The 25,133-nt window shown below is 34.5% G+C and overlaps 1 protein-coding gene across 8 annotated transcripts in view; it reads right to left on the reverse strand.

The window, feature by feature from the left end:
* Nucleotides 1-1,766: 1,766 nt before the first annotated feature.
* The window catches only part of LOC133195525 (SLIT-ROBO Rho GTPase-activating protein 1-like), a 48,435-nt gene continuing 25,068 nt past the window's right edge, over nucleotides 1,767-25,133 (reverse strand). For 3 of the 8 annotated variants that reach the window (XM_061331395.1, XM_061331389.1, XM_061331394.1), the window contains exons 4-19: nucleotides 21,218-21,280; nucleotides 18,683-18,841; nucleotides 17,851-17,979; nucleotides 17,139-17,360; nucleotides 12,774-13,043; nucleotides 12,420-12,520; nucleotides 11,673-11,778; nucleotides 11,014-11,074; nucleotides 10,803-10,880; nucleotides 10,431-10,562; nucleotides 9,022-9,124; nucleotides 8,511-8,723; nucleotides 7,352-7,431; nucleotides 6,788-6,799; nucleotides 4,754-4,934; nucleotides 1,767-2,942 (exon numbers count right to left, since the gene is read on the reverse strand). In XM_061331395.1, the coding sequence (XP_061187379.1) occupies nucleotides 1,901-2,942; nucleotides 4,754-4,934; nucleotides 6,788-6,799; nucleotides 7,352-7,431; nucleotides 8,511-8,723; nucleotides 9,022-9,124; nucleotides 10,431-10,562; nucleotides 10,803-10,880; nucleotides 11,014-11,074; nucleotides 11,673-11,778; nucleotides 12,420-12,520; nucleotides 12,774-13,043; nucleotides 17,139-17,360; nucleotides 17,851-17,979; nucleotides 18,683-18,841; nucleotides 21,218-21,280 (2,952 nt within the window). In that variant the 3' untranslated portion in view covers nucleotides 1,767-1,900. The remainder of the gene's footprint in view (nucleotides 2,943-4,753; nucleotides 4,935-6,787; nucleotides 6,800-7,351; nucleotides 7,432-8,510; nucleotides 8,724-9,021; nucleotides 9,125-10,430; nucleotides 10,563-10,802; nucleotides 10,881-11,013; nucleotides 11,075-11,672; nucleotides 11,779-12,419; nucleotides 12,521-12,773; nucleotides 13,044-17,138; nucleotides 17,361-17,850; nucleotides 17,980-18,682; nucleotides 18,842-21,217; nucleotides 21,281-25,133) is intronic. The other 5 variants (XM_061331393.1, XM_061331396.1, XM_061331390.1 and 2 more) reach the window with 4 other exon arrangements.

A 25,133-nucleotide genomic window follows, 5' to 3' on the forward strand; every position in this document is an offset into this window, starting at 1 on the left:
AATGCTGTGACTTGATAGTTAATTGGAATAAAAAGTTAGGAAGAAAAACGGAAATTTCCCTTGTTTTACAGAAACAGAAGTAAAACAAACCGGGTTAACAGGAGACAGAGTTTATGTAAATACAGTTTAGATCAGAATAATTAGCTGACAATGAACTGAAGTTGTATACCCTCAACTCTCTCAGTGTATGAAGTCCAATATTGCACAGAAAATCATACATACCTCCCACATACACTAATTAAAAACATAGGTAATCAAAGATTACGAAGCTCACCTCGACGAATGTTATCTACATGTAAGGCAAATTTCACATCATATTTTTTTTCTAGTTAGGGTACATCCCAAGATCAATATCCATGCAAGTTTGATTTAATTATAGACCTGCTCAAAAAACTTTTGACCTGTTTAGTAATCAAGAAAATTTTGGTCAGTTCCAACATCCAAAGCAAGTCTGGAAGTTTTCATCCTTAGATGCACCATCTATGCAAGTTTAATCATAACAGGCCATAATTTTATATAGCTACTCCAAAAAAATTACCCTGGTCACTCTTCTGGAAAATGTACATCAGATTCAGAATCCAAGGCAAGTCTGGAAGTGTCCATCCCTAGATACATCATCCATGCTAATTTGGTTAAAATATGGCTAAAATTCACTCATGTGGAAAATCTAGGTCAGATCCAGCATTCGAAGCAGGTTGGTTAGTGTACATCCCTAGATGCATCATCCATGAAAGGTTGGTCCAGGTAGGGCTTATAGTTACTTGGGAATGAGACTACTCCTAAATCTAAACCTGGTCTCACATGTGGAAAATCTAGATCAGATCCAGCATCTGAACAAGTGTGGTAGTGTCCATCCCTGGATGCATCATCCATGCAAGTTTGGTCCGGGTAGGGTTTATAGTAACTTGGGAATGGACCTGCTCCTAAAACTTTAACCTGGTCACTCATCTGGAAAATATAGGTCAGATCCAGCATCCGAAGCAAGTTTGGTAGTGTTCATCCCTAGATGCATCATCCATGCAAGTTTGGTCAAGGTAGGGCTTATAGTTACTTGGGAATGGACCTGCTCCTAAAACTTTAACCTGGTCACTCATCTGGAAAATCTAGGTCAGATCCAGCATCCGAAGTAAGTGTGGCCATGTCCATCCCTAGATGCATCATCCATGCAAGTTTGGTCAAGGTAGGGCTTATAGTTACTTGGGAATGGACCTGCTCCTAAAACTTTAACCTGGTCACTCATCTGGAAAATCTAGGTCAGATCCAGCATCCGAAGCAAGTTTGGTAGTGTCCATCCCTAGATGCATCATCCATGCAAGTTTGGTCAAGGTAGGGCTTATAGTTACTTGGGAATGGACCTGCTCCTAAAACTTTAACCTGGTCACTCATCCGGATAATCTAGGTCAGATCCAGCATCCGAAGCAAGTGTGGTAGTGTCCATCCCTAGATGCATCATCAATGCAAGTTTGATCCAGGTAGGGCTTATAGTTACTAAGGAATGGACCTGTTCCTAAAACTTTAACCTGGTCACTCATCTGGAAAATCTAGGTCAGATCCAGCATCCGAAGCAAGTTTGGTAGTGTCCATCCCTAGATGCATCATCCATGCAAGTTTGGTCCAGGTAGGGCTTATAGTTACTTGGGAATGGGACTTGCTCCTAAAACTTTAACCTGGGACGCCGACGCTAACGCCGACGCCGACGCCGACACCGACGCCGACGCCGGGGGTATAGCATAAGCTCATCTCGACTTCGTCGAGGTGAGCTAAAAAAATTGTCATACAATTGCACTCTTGTGTATACATAAAAAATCCACTCAATATGGAATTCTGAATAAAATAATCCTCATTACACAAATAAACACATTTCTACTTTCACTTTGACACTAATCTACTTTCACTTAGGTCATTGCTTGGAATCTAGAGTGGTTGGCTGTGATGGCTGTCGCCTCTGTACTTCTGGAGATCTTGGGGGCTTTTTCATGACAGGTGGTTTGACCTTGGGAGGAAGTTTTGGTTTCTCTGCCACTGGGGGAGGTTGTTTGTTCCCTGACAATCCAGTGGGGGGAAGCACTGGTGGTACAGACATGGAAGATGTCATCGATGATGTCATTGATGATGTCATGCTGGATGACACTTCTGATGAGGTCAGTGATGATGTCATAGAAGCTGACATGAGGGGTGAGACAGGGCCTTTAGCAGAGCCCTCTCGAGCACTTCCCGGTCTCTTCCTCCCTGCAAACGATCCCAGTAATGGTTGTCCAGTCATGAATGTTGACCCACTTTGTTCAGCTTCTAAGAAAGGTCCAGGGATATTCCTAGGCATTGAGTTGGCCTTCTTCAGTGTTCCCTGATTAGACTGAGCAAACGTATCAGCAGTGGTTGTGGGGCTGTCAGGTTCACTAAGATCCTGAGGTGACACATTAGTGCCCTCCGTGGGAAGATCCAGCACGAGATCAGGGGTATGTTTAGGGGTGTGCTTTATGTTCGGTAAACTCATTCGTTTGTCTGATCTCAGTTGCATGTCTGATCTCTGTTGCATCTCCAGAGATCTAAGTCCAGACACTACCTCAGCTAAAGCACTATCTATATCTACATCAGCACTTATATCCTCGTGATCTGGCCTAACCGTATTGTCTTCTTCCTCAACAATTTTCAAGTCTTTTTCTGTCCTTCTCTTTACTTGGAGTTTTGGGGAACTATTTGGTAATGTAGGCGGGCCACTTGAGAAGTCCTTTGGACCCAGGGAGGACCGAGGGGTCCCTGAGGGTGTGACGTGGGGGGAAAGTTTTTCTGATTCGCTGTTCTTGGGGGTGGACTGCTGGGGTGGTTTCTCGAGCTCCTCAGGCTCGGTGAGAATTGTGGGGAGCTGTGAAGCGCTGACCTTGCTGAGCGTGGACGATCGACTCACTCCATCTTCGTCAGAATGACTTCTCCTTTCTTCAGGGCTGAAAACCAGAAGAAAGTATTTGAATTTTGGCTTTAATACACTACTGTGGAATAATCATCGTTTATGACTGACCAATGTTTGTAGATTTTGTGGGTCACCCTCACCCATGAAATTTTCATTGAACATTAATTATGTTAATGAGTAGCCCACAAAATTACATTCCCATATATCAGTAAAATTTTGGCTACCCACAAACATTGACCCCCACAAATTAAAATGATTCCACAGTATATGATACTTACTTAGCACAATACACATTCATGTACCTCCTATTCCTTATATCCATTACTAATCAATTGAGTACTGGTTACTTAAACCGACACAGATGAACACTGCCTATTGATGACTGATAAAAGACTTTTCAGAAAAAATTCATTCCATCAAAAAAGAAATTAAAATTCATATTAATAAAGGTCTCTTGTACATAATGTTATGAGAATCTGAACAATAATTAATATGAATTTGTTTTGGATTGCAGAGAAAAATAAAACTTTTTTTTTTACTATCCCTGAACACCAAACAAGTGGACAATCAAAATACACAGATACATGTATATGCAGTACTTCAAATTCAAAACAGTGTAATGGGTTAGAAAATTCACTCCATGGTATAAACCTGTGAAGAGTTAAAAATAAACAATTCATCCTAAAAAGGGGTGAAAGGTCAAACTTAAAATCTGTTTAGAGTGTGCAAGGCAGTGTATAATCTTGTAGAAACGATCAGAGTTTAGGATGGGGACAAAAAATGAATGAATAAAAGGACTTCATAATTGGGGAAAAAAAGATGACCTCTTAGATTACAAGTAGATTAGTGCTGCCTGTGATTTCCTAGATAATTCCAGGTAGACTACTGTTACCTGTCCATTCATAGATAAATGAGAGTCCTCCCATCTGGAAAGAGACGAGGTCTCACTGTCCCGAAATAAACGAGTTTTTTTAAAAGTAAATATCAGGTATTCAAATAAAAATATTACTTGTTTGACATAAATCATTCCAGCTAATGAAAAATAAATTTTCTTCTTTTGAGTATCAAGATTTTAAAGCTGTGATTGTCCAACCTTCATTAGAGTGAATTTCAGAGGATGATGGTTAAACCTATTTTTTATGTTGCATGTATAGAAATACAGTGTACCACTTCCCAAGAATTAATTTCATTATATGCCTCATTCCTCTGATCATGCTGATGTTTATTAATTGATCTATCATTCACAGAGTCTGGTTCCTTTACATTCTGATGTTAGGCAAAGTTTTCTGATCATATATGGTTAAATATCCATGCACTTATTTGAAATTTCATTAAGTTTTCCATTCCCATGAATTTTGTTGAGATTTCTTTCCTATCTACCTTTAAATATTCAAGTGAAAGCCTCTCTCACTGACTTTCTGATGTTTGCAAAGAATTTCTTTGTCATCTGAAAGCAGCAATTATAGATTCCATTATTTTGATAAAATAAAAATAAAAATTTGATTTTTTGCTCAATGTTGAAAATCTCAAGCTAATAAAATAATAAGCCGTTAAGGTTCCATATATTTCATTTTACTCACGACAGAATAAAAACAATAATTTATGATCCAACAATGTCAGAGACTAGGATAGAAAAAAGATTTGCTACATCTGTAGTGTTGGACAGAACTCCCATTACCAGTTATTGGAATGGTCACTTACTTTACACATTACAAACTCATTGTTCATGACATGTAAAAAGAGAGCTAGTTACACATCTGATCTTTAGCCTTCTTAATATCTGTAAGCCGACACTATGGTATTTTGTGGCCCAGTAAAAGTTCTGAACCCTCGTATAATACTTACGGGTGTTTAAGGTTGATGTAGCGGTCTGGTATCAGCCCCTCCTTCCCCTGGTACAGCCCCTCCCACCAATCCTGAGATACCCGGTGATACACCAATAGGGTGTCATGTTTCTTAAATGACAATTCTCTCTCCGTCCTTCCCTCAAAGTCATACAGCGCTACAGCTTCAAAGATTTGAGCATCTGTCAAAAGCAAAAGTCAGACAAACCAAAATTAGATCAACCGTTTACTCAATTAGTGACTGAAAGATACTATGTGAAGCCAACCTGAAAGAGATATACAGTTTAATTTACATGTTTATTTATTAATCTTGTAAATTTAATTTATGTTTACTACTACTCAGTTTGATTTTATGATTATGATATTACATGGGTTATATTTATTTATTAATATTATTTCTAAGAATTAGTGAGTTAAATATTTGAAGCTCTTGGGTTCCAATACGGAGATTTTTTTTAATTTCTTGAAAGATAAGAGCTGGGACAATTAGAAACTAAAACCATTATACAAAATTCATAAGGGGAAGAATCTCATGCTTTTTTAACTGAAATTAAAACTACATCTAAATTTTCTAATAGGGACAAACTGCTCATATTTAAACATTTCTGTTAATTTTGACATGCTTTTCCTACTTTTGTTAATTTTTCAGGTCTCTGAATCATTCATTTTACTGGGGTAAAAGACTTAACAATCCAATGGCATCTGAATCAGAAGACACTTGTATTTTAGACTCTCTGGAGCCTTAATTTACACATTGATACAATATATCCCAGTCCTTTATAAATACACAGCTGTAGACATTAGAACCATGTTTTATAATATGCCAACCCCTTGTGCTGTGAATGGGTACATGTATTAGTGCTATATTGGAGTAAGCAGTGCAGAGTTAAGTCGTTTGTGACTTGGCCTGTACACATGAACCTAACAATAAACATTTCTGTTTGTCCATGCAAAAATTTGACTTCTTTGAAACACTTTGGACAACACAGAAGGTTAGACTGTTTTCTCAAGAATTTTGCTGTCAAGAACTCAAATGCCACATTCCCTATGGTGACTACCAAACTTTATTTTTATAACAGCCCTCAATGAGAACACTGACTCTCAAATGAAGAAAGAAGGCAAATATAACCTAGCTTAAGAGTAAAATATACCTGAAGACTGGATTTAAAATGTTGAAGACCTCATGATAACTAAAACCTATCAAGAAGACAGTGGAAAAAATATTCCTTCCTTTCATTTAAACTCTAGACACCATTTAATTAAATGTTAGGTCACTAATATCCTGGCAAGGATCCAAAAAATAAAATCCTGGTCAAGGCATCCAAAAAAATCCTGGTCAAGGCACCAAAACAACAGCAGGATGCTATATTAATAAATCTCATTCTATTTTATTTGCCATTTCCTGTGCAATCAACAACAAATAAATGACACAGAGGCAGTAACGTGTGCTTACTACGGAACCAAAAACGTCTGGGTTAGGGAAGATTAAAACTGAAACAGATGCAAATTAAAATCAACTTGAGCAAATTGATCATGGTTTAAATATGTGTGTTCAGTCAAAGAATGAGAGTGAATCAGAAAGACCTTAAATATAATAAGTAACAAGTTGATATACTGAAGCCAATTTCTGGCACAAAGCGAAGATAAGTTTACCATGGAAGCAGATCACTGCCTTAGCATAAAACTCACTTCCTATAATTTTTAACTAACCTTTATTAATACTTGTATACTCTAATTTGCTTTATTTCAATTATAAATACTTGCCAACTCAATTTTTTTTTAAAAATAGAAAAAAAATTGGCACCTGAATTAGTATTAGTATTTTTCAATTTCAAGTTTTATGGAATCAAGATCTCATTAATCTACAGCCCAGAGTTCTTATCTCTCGGCTTCACTGTTCATTCTGTGACGGAGAACACAACAGACCAATGTAGACAGGCAAGCTCTGAATAATAATTGTTTCCATTCAGAAATAAAAAACAAAATTGTGATGTGAGAACTGAGATATAAATAAATATATATCTTACATCCTTACCTAGGGAACACCCTGGAAGAGCACTCAACCGTGTCATTACCATGGCAACACATATCACATGGTTCAGTGAATTTTAAATCAACCAGTGTGATAAATAAAAGAGACAATGTCATGATAATTTTTTCCATTCTTTTTTAAAGGATACTTAACATAGTGAAGTATTAGACATATCACACAAAAAATACTTTGAAAATGCTCATGAAATTTCACATTTGAAATATTCCGAGACAATAGATTTAGAGGTTTTAAACTTTACATGCATGTTTTACACTGAAATATGAAGTTTGACTCTAAATGTGATTTGTACTGATTAAGTAAATGATACAACATACTCAGTGTATATACATGTTAAGTGGTGTTCATACTATTCTGAATAACATCAATTCAGTGTATTTTCTGCTCTCTAAGAATGACAGATCCGTATGCAAAGACCTCCCTTTGAAACAGAGCAATATTTTCAAACATTCCATTCAATTAAATTCTAAATTTACATCCCAATCCCTGCATACAGATCTGGTGAAGAAGAGAGAGATAGAACACACAGACAGTCAGACAAAAATTTACCATCATCATCTTCATCATCCTCATCATCAGCAGAACTTGGATCCACCTCTACGTCTGTTATATCATTATAACTCTCCGCACTGAAAACAAGAATACACTATATACATGTAATTCAAACACAAAGAACTGCGAACGATAGTATTGTTCTCCCACCTACCTCCAAGTCAATTTTCAAAAGTTAACACATTGAATGATTTTTCATATTTATATAAATATTTATATGAATTTTCATAAAACATTACTTCTTTGGGAAAACAAAGAGAGATAACTCTATAATTTGGGTAAAACTTGTGTTTTTCACTATGGAAATCAATGGAAAACGGAAAATATTTTTAAAACATCTTTCCCCCCCGTGAAACAAAAATTCCTTCTTACAGATAATATGGACTGTCATTTCACAAATTCATACCAAAGCTTTTTGTGTTTCACAGGGGGGGGGGGGGGGGGGACATATGTTTACAGACAAAAAACTACAAAAATGCTTATTTGTTCACCAATTTCAAAGGGTTTTACAACTAAAACATTGTATTTCATTAATAATATATGCTTAATTTTATATGCGTTAAACATAAGAAAAGATTGAAGGAACATTTATTCATAACCAAGAATATTTTTAAATGTGTTGATGCTTTAAAGCCTGATTTCAACGGAAAATATCGTCTACCCCCCTTATTTTAAGACCTCAAATTAGGGGTAATTAACTATTTAACATTGGCATTAAAATTATCAGTCAATTACCATTGAACTGTTCTTTGCATTCAACAAAGATTTTACGGTTAAATTGCCATTAGTATTGAATTAAATGGATGTAAAATGTAGGTGGGGATCGAGAGTTAGCGTGCGTAGTTCTTATTGACATTTTCACTCAGTGTAAAAGTAATCTTTTATTAAGCCTACGACTAAATTACAACTGTTATACAGTGATTAAATGATCTGGCATTAGATTATAATAACTAAACTGTATAATAAAATATACAATTTTTCTTATAATTTTTGTATTTTTAATAAGTGATTGAGACTCCAAATTTTTTATGAGTCAATAATTCATCAATACAATAAACAGTTCAACAACTCAGCTAAATGGATATCATAATAGGAAAATTATTGTAATAACAGGTAACACAATAAGGAGACTAAACATTATATCACTATGGCTTACTCTGGATCATCGACGATGCATTTCTCATAAACTTCCCCACCATCACAAGGGAAGATTTCCTCGTGATGGATAATGATTGTCTTGATGACCTCATGGACGTTGCCTTGGTACGACACCTGGTCACGGTCTGACGGAATGGGAAGAAGCGTTGGACCAAAGCAAATGGCAAGGTTGTAAGGGTCCATCATATTCTCATCTGAATACTCAGACAAACTGAAATATAATGAGAGCAATAATCATACAACAATAAACCAAGGGAATTGATTCAACTATTAAAAATTAATGATAGAATTTCCTTTTATTTTTTAGAGCAACTTTAATAATTTTTTCTTTTATACACATTATACCATTTGAAGAAGGAGTTATGCCTGAGAAAGTCAATGAGAGGTTTCTGCTGCACTTGAATTATCATGTTGTTTCAAGAAAAATCTTATAATAAACACATCAAAAACGAACTTCATCATGACATAAACATGGTTCATTACTAAACTTTTTTCAATTCAGCACTTACTGATTGAGGAAGGCAAATAGATATCGCATGACAACCAGAACACATCGTGGTAATGGTGACAGGAGCTCTTTTATCTTCTCCACACGTTGTCCGTCATCTAATTCTGAAACGTAGAGACACCCGGCCTTGAACTCCAAAACCCACCATACAGGATCAATACATCCGAACAGACAAATGACCAGGTCAACGAGTCCAAACAGTGGAACATACTGACCAAGTCAAACAGTCCGAAAGACGAACATATTGAACATGTATGGTGGGCCTTGGAACAGCAGAAATGAGGCTATAGGTGTATAGAGGTGGCATGAACATGATGATATCACAATATCAGGGTCAAAGGTCATCAGGAACATGCACATTTAAAAATCAAAAACATTCAAATCATAACAAAAATAAAATTAAAGTTTTTCATTCTTTATTTTTGAGGGTCATATCAAAACAAGAACAGTTAAAGGCATCTCACTTATTCAACATTGCACTTCCTTCTTCAGAAAGAAAATGAATCTTTTCTTTATCAATTAGTAATATAAATTGAAATTTTCATCAAAGAAAAAATTAATAAAGATTTTATATAAAAAGCATAAATCAATTAATCAGCAGCTTTCAATTTTGGATAATTAGTCAGGATTACAGTTAAGTATGTAACAAGACAGCTGTGGAAAAGTTAAGGCTTATTATGTTAATGGTTGAAAATAATGAATATTCATGTATGTAGATTGTAGAATAGTGGTTAGGAAGTAATGACCCAATTACATGATTATAATGAATATGCAGAGTAAAGGTTAGGAAACAAGAAGTCAATAAAGCAAGCCCCCATCATGCATGTTCAAGTATGTTATACTAAAAGCTCCTGTTTGATAAGTTATATAAACTGTGTATAGCTAGTTCTTATATTACATTTAATATTCTTACATTGAATATTGACTAATATAGTAACATTTGGTCATTTATATTGATATATTAGTTGAATATTGACTAATATAGTAACATTTAATCATTAATATTCATATATTAGTTGCTATATCCTTAGAATATCATGGTTGGCTAGATACAGAGGTGTGTTACATGTATATCAATTTTTACAATAACAGCTGATTTTAACCTGAAATATGTCTCTTACCATATAAGAATGCTGATTTATAAAAAAAGTTCCATTTATTAGCTTGTTTTTCTTCAGTCACTTAAGACTTACACTGTTATTTTTCACAAAATAGAAACAAAGTGGAGCTTTCCAAGAAATTGGTAAAAATTTGTAATGTTTAGTACAAAAATCATTCTTATATGCTCGCAAAGTATCACTCTTCACGTGGAAGATTTCTTGTCAACAATAATATTGTAAGGAATTTTATTTCTGTGCTGTAGGTTAGTAGATAGAAATAATGACTACTCCCTGAATATCAAACACTTACTACTCCCTGATATCAGTTCGTCAAACAGAGGCAGAGGAAACAAAGGCTCGCGGAGCTCCCTGAAGTAGAGTTTGAGAACCCCAGCTACTGAGTTGATATCACTGGGATCCATGTCAATTAATGGATCCTCCCCTGTAATAGATAGATCATTAATGAGAATGTGTTACTCCATTTTAAGCATTCTTTCACTTTTACTTTCACTTTGATCTTGTTTCAGAATTTAAATTTTGTGATCTACAGTTAAAACAGCAAATAATTTATTCTTAAAGATTCACAAGAAATATTCCATTAATCTGGAACTAATTTTAGGCACTCCTTAAGGGACTCCATTAACAAGTCTGTAAAATATAAGAATTCATGACCAATTCCAACCTTTCTCAAACTCGGCTTTGAATTCGTTGATTTCCACCTGAGCTCCTGGAATCCTGAATATTCCCTGGTGATGCATTCCTGGAAATAATCCATTCTTAATTGTCACATCAATAGACACAAAAAAATCCATTCTTAATTAATTGTCACATCAATAGATATACTACGAAGGTAGACATTTCACTGGGATTTCCATTTCATATGGATTTCTTACCATATAAGTTAATTGCCCGTATACAACTTTTAACAACCAGTGGAATTTCTTGTCCTGTTGCCTGAAATGAAGAAGAAGAATATAAACTATTAAAAGTTCATTATTTTGTATGCCTAGGTCTACTGTATCCATAATTCTAAAGCATAACAAATTCAGATCTAAATTCTGTACATATTTGAATTTAAACATTGCAAAAAATACCTCTTCCAAATACTGTAGATTCCTAAATATACGCGAGGAATAAATTGTCATGCAATTATGCTAGAAGCACCACTCGTGAAATGAAATTACACGCTTTTATTTTTATGGTGCTTTAATGTATATAAAATCTCTAGATAAATCACCCATTCGTGAATTATTATTTTCACGATTGAACGCCCTTGGGCCATTTTGCAATATTAAGTACTCGCGTAAAATAAGGATTCTACAGTACATTGAGCGAATAAATTTTGGTCCATATCACAAGATATTTTGACTCAAGTTGTTTTTTCACCAATAGAAAATCAGCATCAAGTTCCAGAGATCCCAAATAGAAGGATTTACCCCATAGAAAATCAGTATCAAGTTCCAGAGATCCCAAATAGAAGGATTTACCCCATAAAAAATCAGCAACAAGTTCCCAAGACCCCAATTGGAGGGATTTACCACATAGAACTTACCTCACAGTATTCTTCAAGACTCCCTCCAAATAACTTAGGCTGTCCCACAATCTGACTTCTACCAATCCGCCTCTTTTTAGGCTTCGGGGGTAGGGACGGGGGTCTACTGAAAAAATCCAAAATGTAAACACAATTCAACAAATGTTTAGCATGCAAGAACAAGCAGTTAGTACAGGATCAACACATGCAATGTTTTTTTTTATTATTATACTGACACCAGACAATTAATTTCAACCAATTCCAAGCACATGCAGATTCCTTGTACATAAACAGTGACATCTCAATATTGTAGGTTATAAAGAATCACAAAAGAAAACAAAAATTGCTACTTCATTCACCCTAAATGTGCATTTATGTATTGAATCCAGGGAAGGGTCTTCTCTATAATTTCTTATTGAAAGCCACGTCTGATAGAGGAAAAAAGAAACTTGACAAAGTGATTTATAGACTCTACCATTCAGAACCATGCTAGAGGGTAATATAAAATATATGTAGGGTACCATGCAAGCCAGACACAGTCTCAATAGACAATAAGACAGAATAGGATTGCTGAAGCAAAGTAATACATTTCACTATTAATTTATATTTTTGCTACTTTTACTCTCACATATATTCTTTAAACATTAACAAGAGACTCCAAAAACATTATTCCTAAATCTATATAAAATGATTCAGACAATCCAACATGCAGATCATAGCATATGAACAGGTGACCCCATATTACACATCCTTGACCTATGACCTTACCCTGAGGTTGAGATGTTGTCCCCTAATGCCCTCTGGATTATACTGTATTTTCCCTGTAGTCTGGCAATCTGGTTACAGCTCTGTGTATACTTCCGGAACTTCTATAAATCAATGATTTTAAAACAATTCAGATGAAGACATAATTTCTACTTTTAATCATCAATATTCATCATTATATCATGAAACACAATTAAAGTATCATTATCATATTAAAATAAAACACATATCCAGAATCTCTGTACCCAGTATGACACAATTTTCTACAAAATACTTGAGCCAAAAGTCATAAATGCATGCACTCTATTTTGTCAATAAATGGGTACTTTAACATAGAGAACAAGAAGATCCTGTCACATTTATATAGAAGGCCTCCATCTCCAGCCATTCACTCCGCTGTTTCGCCGCCTCATGGGGGGACCTTGGAGGCGGGTTTTCCTCGAGGAAGAAGCCAGAGACATCATAATTTTTGCCCGTGATCATCTCATTCAGTGATTTTTCAGTAGCCTCCATGGTTTTCCACGTCTCGTCGTTTTCGAGCCTGAGATCGACGAGGCGTTCACCGATCGCTTTATACCTCTGGAGAATGTCATCCTGTACGGGTTTCTGAGCACTAATTTGCTGGACCTGTCAATGTATTACATTAAGGTTAAGTTTATATAAATTATTTGAAATGCTCAAGTCTTTAAAACCTCATAAATTTTCAAAAAAAAAAAAAAATTAATAAATGAATAAATAAACTGATAAATTATAAAACTGATAATTTCTAGCAGAATTGTGAGAGGGATAGGTTTATATTGATTCTTAACTTGTGCAAGAGTGTTATTTATAGACTTATCATGCAAAGATTCCATAATTTATTAATCATTTTTTTCAATTATTTGTAGCAATAAAAACTATTACTTTATAGATTTAATCTGCAATATCCATCAATTTAAATGTTTTCTTCTCAAACTTAAAAGTAAATAGAAAACTTTTTAAAGAATATAGTTTAAATTAATTTGTATCAAAATTAAACTGCCTATTCTTGTTCCATATAATTTTTTTGTATGAGGTAATCAGGTGATTGTGAAGTCTTGGGCTTTGATTTATTTATGTGTACTTATAGATCTATGTATCATGTAGATAAATGAAAGCATCATAAGACTAGTCATATTGAAGGGACACATGAGTATTGGTACATTTCTACAAGTTAAAATTTAATATTTCCAAATTACCATCACTTCCTCTTTAAAGATTTTATTGATTGGTTGATTTTGAAAGTTTTAATTACACACAAGTTTTTATGTCCTTCCTTCACAATACTTCCCTTTCAATTTAACAATTAACAAACAGTATTTAAAAAAAAAAATAATTTTCAATATTTAAGCGAAGTTTAAGTTGCCTGAACATTTTCAATACCCCCAACCTTTGGAAAATCATAAATAAAGTGCCCCGCCACAGCATGATACGCCCGTCAAATATTGTTCAATTGTCATAAACAGTTTAGAGTGCAAGAAAATCATGTCAACCTTGATACAAGGATTTCCATGACTTTTCCATTCCTTATAATACTTGTTTATACATCTCCTGTGTTGTACACATTAATTTTAATTTAACAAATATTACATTATAGATCCTCAACTGGTTGTGTTAGAGCTTGACAAATGCCCATCTGACCCCCCCCCCCCCCCCCCCCCCCATACATCTTTCATATTTGTGAGACATGATGCTCTAGTTGATATTTTCAAAAAATATAAAAATATCATATTAAGCAATATCAATTTAGTCTTAACAACTTAATCTATACCAAATTAATTTTCAAAATAAAAAGGCTGGCCATCAAATGACATATGCTATCATTAGGAAAAGGAAAGGTAGTATGTAATTGCCGTTTTCCATTGCTAAATTGTAAACAATAATGACCAGCAGTTCTTCTGTCTAATTCCCAAAGGATACAGATAAAAGCTGCTTGATCAGAGATGCTCTAACAGAAACGATTGATACAGCTAGCCTTCCTTCATTGAACTCATTAATTAATCTCTAACTGGATGCATGTCCAATCATTACTCCCAAGGGATGAATGGATCTGCACTATTTGCTTTGTAGTGCAATAAAAATGCATATTTATGTCATCCTGAAGTTAAACTTGAAAACAAAGATTTTTTTAAAATTTGTAACAAAGATTTCTAAAAAGAAAAAAAAACTTGAGTCATCTTGAAGCAACATTATTAATAAGGTACCTGTATGACTCTTAGATTTGTAGTGGCTATCTACCATAATTAAAACATTTTTTTAAATACTTGATTTTTTTAGATTTAATGTCAGACTAGCTGGTTTTAAGCTGCTATTCATACGGACAATGGGCATGCTGATTTCAATATTACCCCCCCCCCCCAGTATAATTAGTTTTAATTAATTACTTTATAAAAATATCAACAAATTTTATTTTTATGCAATATCAAATTAGTTTTAATTACTTTTCACCAAATTCATTTTAAAAGTTAGGCTAGCCAACAAGAAATACATGTATTTAATCCAACATTTGCCCAGTTCCCAAGAGATATAGATAACACCTGCTTGATCAGAGATGCTCTACCAGTTAGCTCCTCACACTAAACTCATTAATTTCTCTCTAAATTGACATGCAATTTTCTGTTATCAAAATTCTACTTGACCAGTGCTTGATAATTAAACCCATGGGAGAGGTGGAATTTCTCTTAAATTACATTTGCTATAGATTGCTGTAAAGTATATACATGTAATGAAAAAAATAAGTATTTTCTTGATTTAACATTTTTTTTAATATGGATACTGCAACACTCTTACATTTTTTGGGATTGTGTAATTTAATAATAAAAAGACTTTTATTTTTTAAAATTTCACTTAAATTAAAGGTCACAGTGACATTGAAATAGGTTGGGACACACCTACCTAAGATGCATAAATTGGCCAAGTTTGATGATTCCAAGTCTAACAGTTTTCTAGTTATAAGCCGGACAGGATTTTTCCATATTTGGCCATAACATCTTAATTAAAGGTCAGAGCGACCTACTTCTAATGCGCGACACACCTTCTACCCATGATGCATCAGCTGACAAAGTTTGATAACTCTAGGCCTAATAGTATTAAAGTTATGAGCCGGACACGAAAAAGCTAACAGACGGACGGACGGACATGAACGCTATAACATAATACGTCCCGTCTTAAGACGGGCGTATAAAAAATCTATTAAGAACAAGTGGTATTATCATCACTATTTTATAAATCTCTGGTGTTATCACTGCTGAAATAGGTGAATAAAAGCAGGACATTTGCACCAGAACTCCTCTAGAATTTATGTTTCTGCATATGAAAAAGTCCACTGTTACAAACTGTACACAATATGATGCAAAATAGCTTGGCAGCTATCGATGTTGTGCCAAAGATGTTGGAGATGATTTTAGACCTTTTTATTATCAAATGATTAATTCATGCTATGGATGGAGACATATTTAACTGTTAAATTGTTGAGATATTAACTGTCTAGGCTATCAAAAACATGAAGTTGCTCAATCGGCATGCAGTTGTACATCTATTTTCTTTTTTAAAGGAATTCGTTTTTGAAAATGAACTTTGAAGAGAATATAACAAAACTATGACTTTTCCAAGGCCCTGAAAATATAGAAAGTCGAGAAGAGAAAAATGTTTGAATCTTATTAAACAGTGAAGTATGCATAATATGCAAGAAATGAAATTACTTTAATAGGCCTATGCAGTCTATCATTAGAGACTTTTAGATTGACAATGCCTAATTTTCTTTTTCTACTAGATACTTATATGCCTGGTAATTGGAAAATATTTTTTTAAAATGTACCTTTATGCCTAGGATGTTTGAGCAATACTGAAAAATTATTGAAATGTATTTAATGTATATGCATCGACATGAATTTTAATTTTTAAAGTTTTAATAATGATTAATGTGCGCCACACATGCCAAGAAGTCTCCCTAGAATTTTACACTTCTCCCTTAATTTCTCTGAGGGAGAAGTGATGTCTCCCTAAATTTTGGGTCTAGGTTAGTCCCTGTTAACACCGGAACCCCTGTCCCCAGGGGCCATGAATTTCACAATTTAGGTAGAGGCACCCTTGCTCATCATAACCATGCATTTAATTTGTCTTTAAAGTATACAGGGGGAGAGAAGAAGATTTTTCAAAGAATTTATGTATTTTCACTATATAATCTATAGAGCCCTGCCCTAGCACCAGAACCCCTGACCCAGGAGCCATGAATTTCACAATTTTGGTAAAGGACTCATTGCTCATTATAATCAGGCTAACAGTCTGAATGTTTGATGTCCAAAAGTAAAGAAGATTTTTGAAAATTGCATCAATTTTTATGGGAGACCCCCCTCCCATGAATGAAATTCATAGTTTTTGTTCCCCTTTGCTCATAGATGCTATGTCCCTCTTTGCCCGTAGAAGAGATACACCAAAATTGGTTGAAATTGGTTAAAGTAGTTCCAGAGAAGAAGCTGAAAATGTTCAAATGTTAACGGAGGACCGATGCCTGATGATAGATGAATACATTAAACACTACATCATCTGTGACTCAGGCGACCTAAAAACACAAGTTGTTATCAAGGGTTCATTTTGTAAGATCCAAAGGAATACAGGGAAAGGTATAGGGCATTCTTTGGAAATATTTCTTATTTACATAACATCTGACTACATTTTGCCCTCTGATCCGTGTTTATAACTCACCTCATCTCCTTTGCAGGGCTGGAAGTCAAACTTTTTCGGCAACATAAATGCTGCATTGTAGAGCTCTATGAAGCGCTGTTTGTCGGCCTGGGGGTCAAGGTCGCTGACACACTTCTGTATGACCTCGATAGCATTGTGATGCGTCTTACTGATGTTCTTATGACACGATTGATACATCATCATCGTACAGCGTACAGAATTATGATAACCAAAGTCCATACACTACAAAACACAAGATAGTCATTGTAGATAGGGATCTTTTATGGGTAATTACTTGTATACTTAATGTCTCAATGACAGAGTACAGCGATACACTAAAGAAAAGGTGAAACATCAAACCTCCCTACAAGTCAAAAATTGATAATAAAGAAGAATATTCTGAAGGACATACACAAGGTATTATTGTAAGAGTAGGGAACTCTTATGGGAAAACACATTTATACTGAACATTTCCATGACCGCAAAACTGTGATACAGTAGATCAAAAGTGGAATATGTCAAACCTCACTCCAGGTAAAAGACAGGATTTAAATTTTTTTTTCAAAATCACAAGATATGTCATAATTTAATTCACAATGATATAACTCATGCTGCAGTTTTTTATGTATGGTTATTGATTTATCAATTAAAAATTAAGTCTCTAAGCAAAAACTCTGTATCCTGATCAACAGATATATAGTTTTTAACACAGATAAGGAGTTATGTCCCTTACATCTACGAGATCTGAGATGTCATCTGTGAAGTACTTGCTGACCCCGGCATTAGCTGACTCTATACACAGTAAGTAGTCATTCCGTGCCTTTAGAGCCTTCAGTTTGTTCTCAGAGTATTTGTTCTGTTTCTGCAAAACATAAGAAAAACCTCCAAATCAAATTTTCATTTCATTCCACAATTCCATATTATACATTGTAAAAGAATTTTAGATCAATTTAGTTCCACTTATTATCAAAATTTAGATTTTAAACTTTTTAGAATTTAAATTATCAAAACTCTATGGCTTCAACTGGCTTGAAAAGTGTTTGACTTGCCCCTGTTAAATTTGTAAGAACAGGAAAGTTGTTTGACTATTCCTGGTTACTTTTTCTGTCTGCCTTGTGAAGGCCTTTGTTTCTGACCAAACATTTAGATGACTTACTTTTTCTGTCTGCCTTGTGAAGGCCTTTGTTTTAGATGACCTACCTTTTCTGTTTGTCTTGTGAAGGCCTTTGTTTTAGATGACCCACCTTTTCTGTCTGCCTTGTGAAGGCCTTTGTTTTAGATGACCCACCTTTTCTGTCTGCCTTGTGAAGGCCTTTGTTTTAGATGACCTACCTTTTCTGTTTGTCTTGTGAAGGCCTTTGTTTTAGATGACCCACCTTTTCTGTCTGCCTTGTGAAGGCCTTTGTTTTAGATGACCTACCTTTTCTGTTTGTCTTGTGAAGGCCTTTGTTTTAGATGACCTATCTTTTCTGTTTGTCTTGTGAAGGCCTTTGTTTTAGATGACCCACCTTTTCTGTCTGCCTTGTGAAGGCCTTTGCTTCTGACTAACCGATTAGATGACTTACTTTTTCTGTCTGCCTTGTGAAGGCCTTTAGTTTACGATTACTGGAGACATTTTTGCCCGCTAGCTGCTGCTCTAGTTTATTCTTTTGACTTTCCACGGCTCGTAGTTTACTCTCCGCCTGCATACTCTCTGTCTGGTATGTGTGATACGTCTTCATGGCCTGCAGAAACATGTTCAAATAAAAACAGTTAAATTGGTTTAAATTACATAAAATACAAATAAAAGGGACCCTCTGCTCAAAAGAATTGAAATCTTTCTACAATTTTGACAACTTTTACTAAATGATGTAGATATAACCATATGGGGCAAAATTAAGAAGAAAAGCCATTGTTGAAGCTGAAAATTTTACTAAGGAAACAGATATTTTTCCAACTTTAAAGTAATCTCCCTTCGCCAAGGGTAATTTTTTCTTAACATATGTTAATAAATGATGATGAAATATTGTTTTATTTCTTGTCAAGGAGATTTCTATCTTTACAAAGTGCTGCTTTTCGTATAAGTATTCTTAACATTTAAGAACCATACAGTCATAAAAGACAAAACTTGTGATAAAAAATGCAAAATTATACAATTCTAAGAAATATGGGATCTTTCTTTGTTATGACTTTATCAAAGAAACTGTCAGGTTTTACTGGTTTGTGATCTTCCTTTCTTAACTTTAACAGCCCTCAGAACATTCTAAAGAGGGTGAACCTCCAGATGGGTTCTTTTCTTGTAAATCTTGGCATCAATATTATCAGGATCCCAGTTCATATTACATAATATCCAGCAATAATACACAAAACAGATAAGGCAGACACACACACGAAAGTTTCTGATACAAAGTCTCTGATAATTTTTTTCGTTTTTTGCTCTCTATCTTTGAATGCTGTCTTAAAATGTAAAATTTTTGGCTATAATATTCTTTTTTTCTATGACTTGTGAATACTTCAACTTATTAAAAGCTTTCAGAATGTTCCAACGCTAAATTTTTCACTGAATTTTTTGCATCTTTGTTATCATGAAATTACAAATTACTGCAGCAACTGAAACAAAGGACTCCCCACAGCAGCTGGCAGAACCATTATGTAAATAAAAGGATTTCTATTTAACAGCTTGGCACCTCATGCTTTCAGACTCCACAGTTGACTGATCAAATGAAATGATCAACATGGATTTCTCTGGGTCACCAATCATTAAGAAAGAAATAAGTCCCTAAGGGAACAACCTGGGCTGTTTCAATGACTTCTCCTCTGGTTGTTAGATTTCTAAGTGCATTTATTGGTGACTTTTGTTGCTCTTCATTGTAACTGGATATTTGCAGGTCTCCATTTCAAAAAGGCAGACTGTGCCTGCAACATATGTGTTATGTCTTACAGATATTTAGCTGAATTTGAATACAGAAAGCAACAGCTGTGGATTTGGGCAGTCTGGGAAAAAAATCAGGGAGCACCTGCTTCCACACTTCTGTGGTAGATAGGGGCAACAGTGGCTGATAATTATCAATAATTACACAATTTTCTCAAAATACCCAGATTTCTACCAAGCTGCTGTTTATTTTGCCATTTGCTATCTTTCATCCTTACTCACATTCTTCCTAAAACCCTCTCTTCTATGAAATCGTGTTTGTTATTCTTTAATCTACTCTGGGAGGTTATTTTTACTGCTGTCAATGTCTAGCTATTTTAGTAAAATTCTTCTGAATCACATCTCTAACTCTTTATGACACAACAAAGGAAAACTCCTGCTGCAGAATTTTCTCATTAAAACCCTTTTCTGACCCCTTAGCAGCCAGCATCTGGGGAACAAATCCCACTGCTCTCTCTGAACCATATGAGCTTTTAAGACAACCCCATTCTCTTTTGGCATTCAACAGTATTGCAATATTGCAGCAAGTAACATAAGAAATAGATTCCCCCATAAAATTTCCTTTGTTCCTCATCCCCCCTCCAGCTGAGCTGTGAAGACTTCCCCAATTTTTTTCTAGGCTCTGTTGGAAAGATTGTATTTTAACTAACTCCTCTAAGCATCCATTGTTCATCATGATCTCAAACCTGGTGCACTGTCACACACAATGTCAAGACTGAATTCTAAAAACCTGCATGCAAGTAGGCTCCATGGAGTAAAGACTACATCACTTTACTGTGTGACTGCTGTAGCTAATATTTCAGCTCTGGGGGGTAATAAGTAATGAGACATAACATGTCTGTATGAATTAGAATCTCTTACTGTTGACTTAGTCATTGCTGCTGACTCTCTGATGTTAATGTTTTCACCTCTGACATGTTTGTCTTATGCTTCTGATAACATTTGCTACGTTTGACATTTATGATTACATTTCATTGTTATTACACGTGTCTTAATAATATGCAGTCATATATAAGTATCGCTCGTAACTGAGGTTGTTATAATGTTAAATTACATTTACAATACATTACTGGACTATCTGCTGGTCTCCAGCATGTTTTAATCACAATAGAATGAAGTCTTTTACACTTGTATCACATAACAAAGTAATAATAACTCGATTATAAATATTTCAGCACATTTTACTTACATTTTGTAATTCTGTTAGTGTCTTCATAATGTCTTCATGACACTCCATTCCTATATCATGACACTGTCAAAAAATAAAGGATTAAAATAACATTAAAATATTTCAAATTCACTGAATACCATATTAAACCTACAGGCACCTTCATAGCTACACTGATCTGTAAATGTCTTTACTTTTGATTAAATGTTGAAATCTCACAAGTTCATTCCACTTATCATAGTTTCAAAGAATCATCAAACCCACAATGTTAAAAATAATGTGAGCATAATAAACACTAAAACATTGTCCTTTAAGTGCATTTATTCATTTTAAACTCTTTTTTTTATAATCTTCTTTTATGTAGCTTGAATATTAATTCAGTACATTTTATAGTACCACTGGGTGTGTTCTCGCCTATAAGATTTATAGCAGATTATTTGGGTTTAGTGCTTGTGTTTTCTACACATTCTGTAGAATCGATATCAATTTCTTTAAACTTTTGACCATACATCTAAAAATACCTTTAATATGGCATTTAGAAAGTACTATATTAATAAACCCCACTTAGGAGACAGCTCTCATGTAGAGCTGCTTATTAAGTTTCCTGTCAACCCTTTATCAAATGGCCAATACTTGTCCACTCTCCTAATTATAGATCTAAACATCTATTTATACAGTCCAATATCCTAATTACAGATCTATACATCTTCCATCTTATGCAGTTCATAAAACCAAATCATGAAAACTACGAAGAGCTTTGGTTCCGCAGACCACAAGTTAATTATTGAGCTGTATGTCTCTAGTCTCAAAGACTGAAAGAGACTAGACTTTTATAATTACATCTAAGCCCTTATATACTGTACAGTTATATTCTAATTTCAGTCACCATTTTAGAGTAAAAATCCTTAAATGAGATAAATGAAATCTACTCGTCTGATGTTTTTTCCCTCTTTTATCATCGTCAGAGAATTCCCTAAAAATATTGTCTAAAGACAAGGAAGGGGTTTTGATTTCAGCGAGGTGAAAATTACACATTAGGAAGTCTAGAGAGACATTCCCCCTTCACCCATTAGCACATGCTTAATTTCCAGAATGTCTCTCCTAAATACTGTAGCAGCTCAATTCAGCCTCAGTATCCTTACTTCCCCTCTCTCCTCCATTCATCCCCCAAAGCAGCTTTGTATAAATGCAGACATGGTAAGAAGATTAATGAGTGATTGACCAGTAACGTAATGTTCTTCTGCCTCCATCTGATGCCTCTGTCTGACAGAACATACAATAAAATGACAGGTCTCGCTCAAAATTTCTACCTCACTCAATTTCTTTTACAACCTTATACCCATAAATAAGATACTGAATTGTGCAAAAAAAAAATTATGATCGGTTATACCTTATTAGAATATGTATGGTGTCTCTTTATTTATTAGAAATCAGTTTCAATGAAGCATAAAACCATAAAGATGACCGTTAAAAATATTCTTAATCCACTATGAAAGACCTCCAATGAACATACATTGTGCATTTGAAAATGCACCTATCCAACAACATAATGTGCAGTGAGAGTTATTTGTATGGGGGAGCTCTTTAGAGAACTTCATCATTGCAGCTAATTTGTTTACACCTTCTAAAGTCATTACATTTACAGACACTCAAAAACTCTCACACACAGACAATAAAATGTATACAGAGCTTTAACACTTCACACAAACTTAAGCATGTGGATCTGCTTTTCTATAATTTTAAGGAAGCATGTGTCGTAAAATTTAGATATATGGGCCAAGCATTTTTTCTTCAAAGATGCATGCATACATGCACAAACTGGAAATTTATCTTTTTAATAACACAAATGCAAAATTACCCTCATACATGATATTAATGAGGAAAAAAAACTTAATTGCCAAACATGTGTTCTTAATATTTAATCTATCTAAGACATGAAACAAGGAACAACTCTCACATCTGTCTTTGCTTAGAAACGACAGATAATTAATGTCAATCACTAACCTGTCAGTTCTAGAATTGGACCATTCCCTGATATTGTGGTCAGAAACTGACCAGGAGGGAAGTCTGGAGTGCTGGGAAAAAATCACATGACAACTCGCCTTTGAATACACAAGTTAGAGAACTTGTAATAGATAATTCACCAGAACACAATGTATGTGTCAGACAGGTGAATTGAAGGGGCTAAAACCAGGGTCCTTCTGTGAAAAACTGACCACAGGTTTAAAAAGCATAATTCAGACTAAAGTGGAAACTTCAATGATAAAATGTAGTTCATATCCTCCTCAGTTTTAACAAGCATCAACAAATCATTGTTACCCATCCCTTATAACTGACCATGACTAACCCAGGTGCTGAGGAAATTCACAGGACAGCTAATACAACCCTGTAACCTCATCCCTCATACCGTAGACAGAAATCACTAACTACACTGATTGATGGACAATAATCAATATATATTTCAGCATCAAGTTAATTCATATATCAACAAACATTTTGGGAAAGACCCTATGACCAAACCCTTCTATTTCATACATTAAACACTGACTCATGAGTAACCACTCAATTCTCTTGAAAAACTTCTGAGAGAACTAGATTTTGTTGTTGTAAGATGTAGTATGAACTGACTGCATGATCAATTACTTCTCAGAATAACTAAATCGGATTCCTCTCCTACAACTAAAAGCTTTTCCCCTGACTTCGAACATTTCCTAATTCTTCTCCAGGAAGGGTTTATTGAGTGTAAATGTTTCCTTCTCATCATTAAGAGAAATAAGCGAGGTTGTTGGCTGATTTTTATACCTAAAATAAGTAAAATCCCTCGATGAACTCCCCCTGAACTCAAGGAGATAACCATCTAATGCTCCACTTGTAATGTGATCCAGGGGGGTCATAATTCTGTATCAATTCTGATCTAAACTATCAGAGATATTGGGGTTTTTTTCTTTGCATGATATGAAATTGAAGTTCTAGAAATATAAAAATCAAAGGCCTGAAGGCCTGAGAGGCGCATCGCATTGAATGTAGAAAACTAAATTTTTTTTACTCAGAAAAATTCAACATACATCTTGAGGGAATGAAAAAAAAAATCCTGAGGTTAAAAAAATTTTGAGTCGTGGCATTTTTAGCCAGTCAGTCGGGAGAGGGCAAAGCACTTTTTTAAAAGATAGTCTGATATATCAATTATAATTCATTGATATTTAAATTAATCTTTAATTGATTTTAATTATACTTTTTTTTAATTCTTTTATTATAATCATAGTAGAAAGATGAAATAATGAACGAGAATTTAGAAATGAATGATTATTGAATAATTCTATATAATTTCATATCTGAAGTTTTTCCGTTTCTTTCATTAAGTGCATTTTTTTAAAATATCAATACTTTGTCTTAGACTAGTTTTATCAATCAGAATGGCATTTTACATAATCCAAAGTGGTTTACATGAAATGTTCATATAAATATTTACGGACTGAAGAAAAAAAAACAAGGCGTGGTATACGGTATACTGTGAAACACGTCCATGGCGGCCGATTTCCTCCGATATTTTCGATAAAATTAACTCAAAAAGTCTATGTTTATACGGTATTAGTAAACCTATAAATTGAAATCCACAGTCATTGCAGTTTTTATCAGACATTTCATCATATTAAACTGACATTTCACCAAAAACCGATCATTTCACCGTTTCGTGTCACCTTCAAAGTGGAATTTTTTTCGCGAAAGGTGCCGCTTCTTGCAAAAATTTATTCAGTTAAACATCTTACTATTCGTTTCATCGAGTGAAAAAAATAATGATATCCCTTCTATTTCTATAAAAACAACCATCTTGTTCCTATTGTTCGTGATGTTTTATAAAATAAAATCATTGACTGTATATTTTTTCTCAGATATTCGTACAAGCAATGTCGCCTTACAAGGCATAATAATTTATGGT

Source organism: Saccostrea echinata, unplaced genomic scaffold, assembly GCF_033153115.1.
Source record: "Saccostrea echinata isolate AGI-Se365-2 ecotype Australia unplaced genomic scaffold, CSIRO_AGI_Sech_v1 ptg000029l, whole genome shotgun sequence".
In the NCBI taxonomy this organism is placed as follows: domain Eukaryota; kingdom Metazoa; phylum Mollusca; class Bivalvia; order Ostreida; family Ostreidae; genus Saccostrea; species Saccostrea echinata.